Source organism: Cyprinodon variegatus, unplaced genomic scaffold, assembly GCF_000732505.1.
Source record: "Cyprinodon variegatus isolate N-32 unplaced genomic scaffold, C_variegatus-1.0 Scaffold138, whole genome shotgun sequence".
Taxonomy (NCBI): domain Eukaryota; kingdom Metazoa; phylum Chordata; class Actinopteri; order Cyprinodontiformes; family Cyprinodontidae; genus Cyprinodon; species Cyprinodon variegatus.
Window position 1 is genome coordinate 1,210,959 of NW_015150591.1, and position 3,608 is coordinate 1,214,566.

The 3,608-nt window shown below is 38.1% G+C and overlaps 1 protein-coding gene across 1 annotated transcript in view; it reads left to right on the forward strand.

The window, feature by feature from the left end:
* hmcn1 (hemicentin 1) overlaps positions 1-3,608 on the forward strand; it is a 175,905-nt gene that overhangs the window by 148,879 nt on the left and 23,418 nt on the right. Inside the window, exons 95-98 of the mRNA XM_015376644.1 lie at positions 1,169-1,231; positions 2,068-2,187; positions 2,274-2,408; positions 2,493-2,606. Of these exons, the coding sequence (XP_015232130.1) occupies positions 1,169-1,231; positions 2,068-2,187; positions 2,274-2,408; positions 2,493-2,606 (432 nt within the window). The remainder of the gene's footprint in view (positions 1-1,168; positions 1,232-2,067; positions 2,188-2,273; positions 2,409-2,492; positions 2,607-3,608) is intronic.

Genomic DNA, 3,608 nt, shown 5'->3' on the forward strand with positions numbered 1-3,608 from the left:
CAGTCAGAGAAACAGGACTACACTGAAAAACCGGCCGATCTCAAACATCTATAAACATTGGTTTTGATGGGAGGAGCATGCTAACTTTATTGCATCTGTCCTTCCCAATTCAAATTGCACTTAAGGTCCAAAAAATAAATTTTCTGACTATGATTAGAGAAGAAATGTGTAACAAAACTTTATCTTTTCAACAGGAAAAATGGCCCAGAGCTCAATCTGCTTCACTGTTTCTTTCCTAGACAGACCCCCTAATGAGCTAGTTTGCTGTTACCTTTTTCTGACAGAAAGTATTTTCCTTTTATATGTCTACATCTCTCTCGTTGAGCCCCCAGTCGGTCGAGGGCCACTCACAGTGAGCCTGGTTCTTTTAAAAGGGAGTTTTTCCTCTCCACTTTCGCAGCATGCATGCTAGGAGTGTGGGATTGCTATAGAGTCACTGACACTGTTACCCCTGTCTAATGTCACCACAAGCTCATGCAGGAGGAGCAAAGTCAATTGGAGTTTTCTTAGATAGAAAACTTTTACCAATTTGTTTCTATATAATAGACTGTTGGCATAATTTGACTGAATTTAAGTGATGCCAACTGCAAGATCGCTTCACCTGCAAGCCAGTGTAAGAAAAGCTTTGACAAACTCATGTTGTTTTAACGGTGACGCATAACGTTAACTGAGGCATTTTCCGCGATCAGCAAACCTAAAGGCGAAGATACATTTTTTTTCCCCTACCCAAAATCAGTGAAGTTATTTCAAAGCAACTATGGAATAAATTACATTAAAGCCTATGCTTTTTACAGACTGAGTAAAAATAGTAGGGAACACAATCAGGCTGGCTGTAAGTGAAGTTGTTTCTGCTGCCTCTTTTTTACAAATAAAAGGTTAGAGAATTAATGAGAAAAATAAACAAATAAACTAACAATGTACTATCAGGCTGTGCATAATTATTAGCAGACCATGCTTGCATATTGCCTTGGGAGCAGTTTGCTGTTAAGTCTTGGACAAATTTAAAGTCATTTCAAACCCTTGCAGATTAAAAAGATCAATAAAATCAAAAACTTTTGGGGGTATTTACATTTTTTTCATATCATAGCAATATCAATTTAAAGTAATGTCATCAAGACAGCTGCTAAACCAATAATTCTGGTTCTTTTGTTGTTCTGTTTTGTTCCAGGGGATCGCAGTAACCAATGTCCTCATGGCTTTACTTTGGTGTCCGCTGGGCCTTACTGTGCAGGTAAAGTGGATTTGGCCAAATGCTTCCTCCTTCTATCACAACACAAACTCGAATAACTTAGAATTAATGTCACTTTAGATGTACTCATTGACTGAATGTATGGCATTTATTTCTAAAAGCTGAAACTACGGTTGGGGTTTTATTTTAGAAATAAAACTTGTTTTAACATGTCAGCCAGAAAAAAACTTGTGCAGGCTACTTTTTTAAGTGTTTTGGACTATGGTGATGTTGTCTACATGCATGCTGCCTCTAGTACTCTCCACCTGTTAGATTCTGTGTACCATAGTGCTCTGCGCTTCCTAACTAACTCCTATTCCCGTACTCATCATTGTACGCTGTATGAACTGGTAGGCTGGCCGTCATTAAGTCTACGTAGACAACTTCCTTTGTATATTTTTCTATACAAGGCCATGTTGGGTAAACTGCCGGCATATTTATGCAATTAGGCATATTTCCAGCCATTTTTATCTCAGTTCCACCAGGTGGCGCTCTTACCAGGTTCCAATGGTGTTTAATGAGCTGGGGAAGAAATCCTTCCCTTACTTTGCTCCATGGTCCTGGAATAATTTGCAAAACTTGCTCCATTTAAATGATCTCGTCCCATTGTATGAATTTAAGGCCATGTTAAAATGTCGTGTCATTCAAAAATGTAACTGCCCTATGTGACCTGTCTTTTCCTCTATGTGAGATTTTGTCTATGTTGTATTTCTGTTTGTATTTTAACTGGTGTGCCGTCTTGGCCAGGTCTCCCTTGAAAAAGAGATTTCAATCTCAAGGGACTTCCTGGTTAAATAAAGGTTAAATAAAAAAATAAAAAAATGTTCTTTATTTTTCAGATGAAAATGAATGTGAAGTTGGGAATCCATGCTCTCACAGCTGCCATAACACCATAGGGACCTACTACTGCTCCTGTCCACATGGCCTCACCATCTCTGCTGATGGCAAAACCTGCCAAGGTGAGAAATTTGCAGTCACATATTGCATTGGTACTGAAATTTAATAAGATCACAACTGACTGATATCCTTTAACTTCATGTCTTAGACATCGATGAGTGTTCCCTGGATAGAAACGTGTGCCATGGTGGACAAGACTGTGAAAACACCATTGGTTCTTATAAATGTATGATGCACTGTGGGCGTGGCTTCAGGAGAACGGTGGACGGTCTCAGCTGCACTGGTATATCAAGAAATCAGTTTTTCATGGCTGATTTTGTGATCTGTGACTCTTTGAATTGACATGAAGCACATTTTTATCACTCAGATGTGGACGAGTGTTTGGAATCCCACCCATGTCATCAGCAGTGTATGAATACCATAGGAAGCTATCGTTGTGCGTGTGAACCAGGCTTTCAGCTCAGGAACAGACGGTGTATAGGTGAGAGGCCGCTGTTTCTTACATTTGCTGAGTGAAATATCAGACCAATGATCAGAATCGCAGTGGAAAACAGACGCTACTTAGGTGGAGTCCCTCAAGGCTCTTTGCTTGGACCACTTTTATCGGGGACTGCCATAACAAAGAGGGAGCCATCTATCATTCCACACCTCGCTAAATTATTTATTTCTCCTGACTTTAATGCGGCCGGAATTGTAAGATGCACCCCCACCATACAGTATAGGTTACAAAATGTCCCACTCAAACTCGTTCTTATTATTCCTTGTGTTTAGTTTTATCATGACCGTGTAGGATTTTACTTTATCCTGACAACTCTAGGAACTCATTTCTAGGGAGATAATAGAATACAGCTGAGATTCATAATTTTCCATTATAAATATTAAGCTAATTATAGGTTTAAAGAGTGATTTAAGTTTTGGAAATTGGTTCCATAAGAGACAAACATCCCAGACTTTTAAAATAAGACAGTACTTAACATAATAAAAGTGTTCATATTTGAGAATTTGAGAGTTACAATTGCAGCATATGTCACCACAAATTTAAGCCCAAAAACTCCATAGGATTTAATACAGATTCCAATAAGAATCATTTTGGTTAACTTAGTCCTTTCATTTCACAAAACAACAGTAGGATTTGTTTGCAAACCGGACACTGAGAAAATGTTTATTATCCTGACAATGAGATATTTAACAGTTTCTGTAAAGAATAAATCAGGCAGCTGCAGCTTATGCAAAATGCTGCTGCAAGAGTCCAGACCAAAACTAAGCTGATAAATCTCCAGTGTTGGGAAAGTTCTTTTTCTACGTGAACTAGTTCAAAGTTCAGTTCACACATTTTAAAATGAACTAGTTCAGTTCATAGTTCATAATTCAAAAATTTGAACTAAGTTCACAGTTCCAAAAAATGAACTAGTTCATAGTTCATAGTTCATAATTCAAAAATTTGAACTAAGTTCACAGTTCCAAAAAATGAACTAGTTCATAG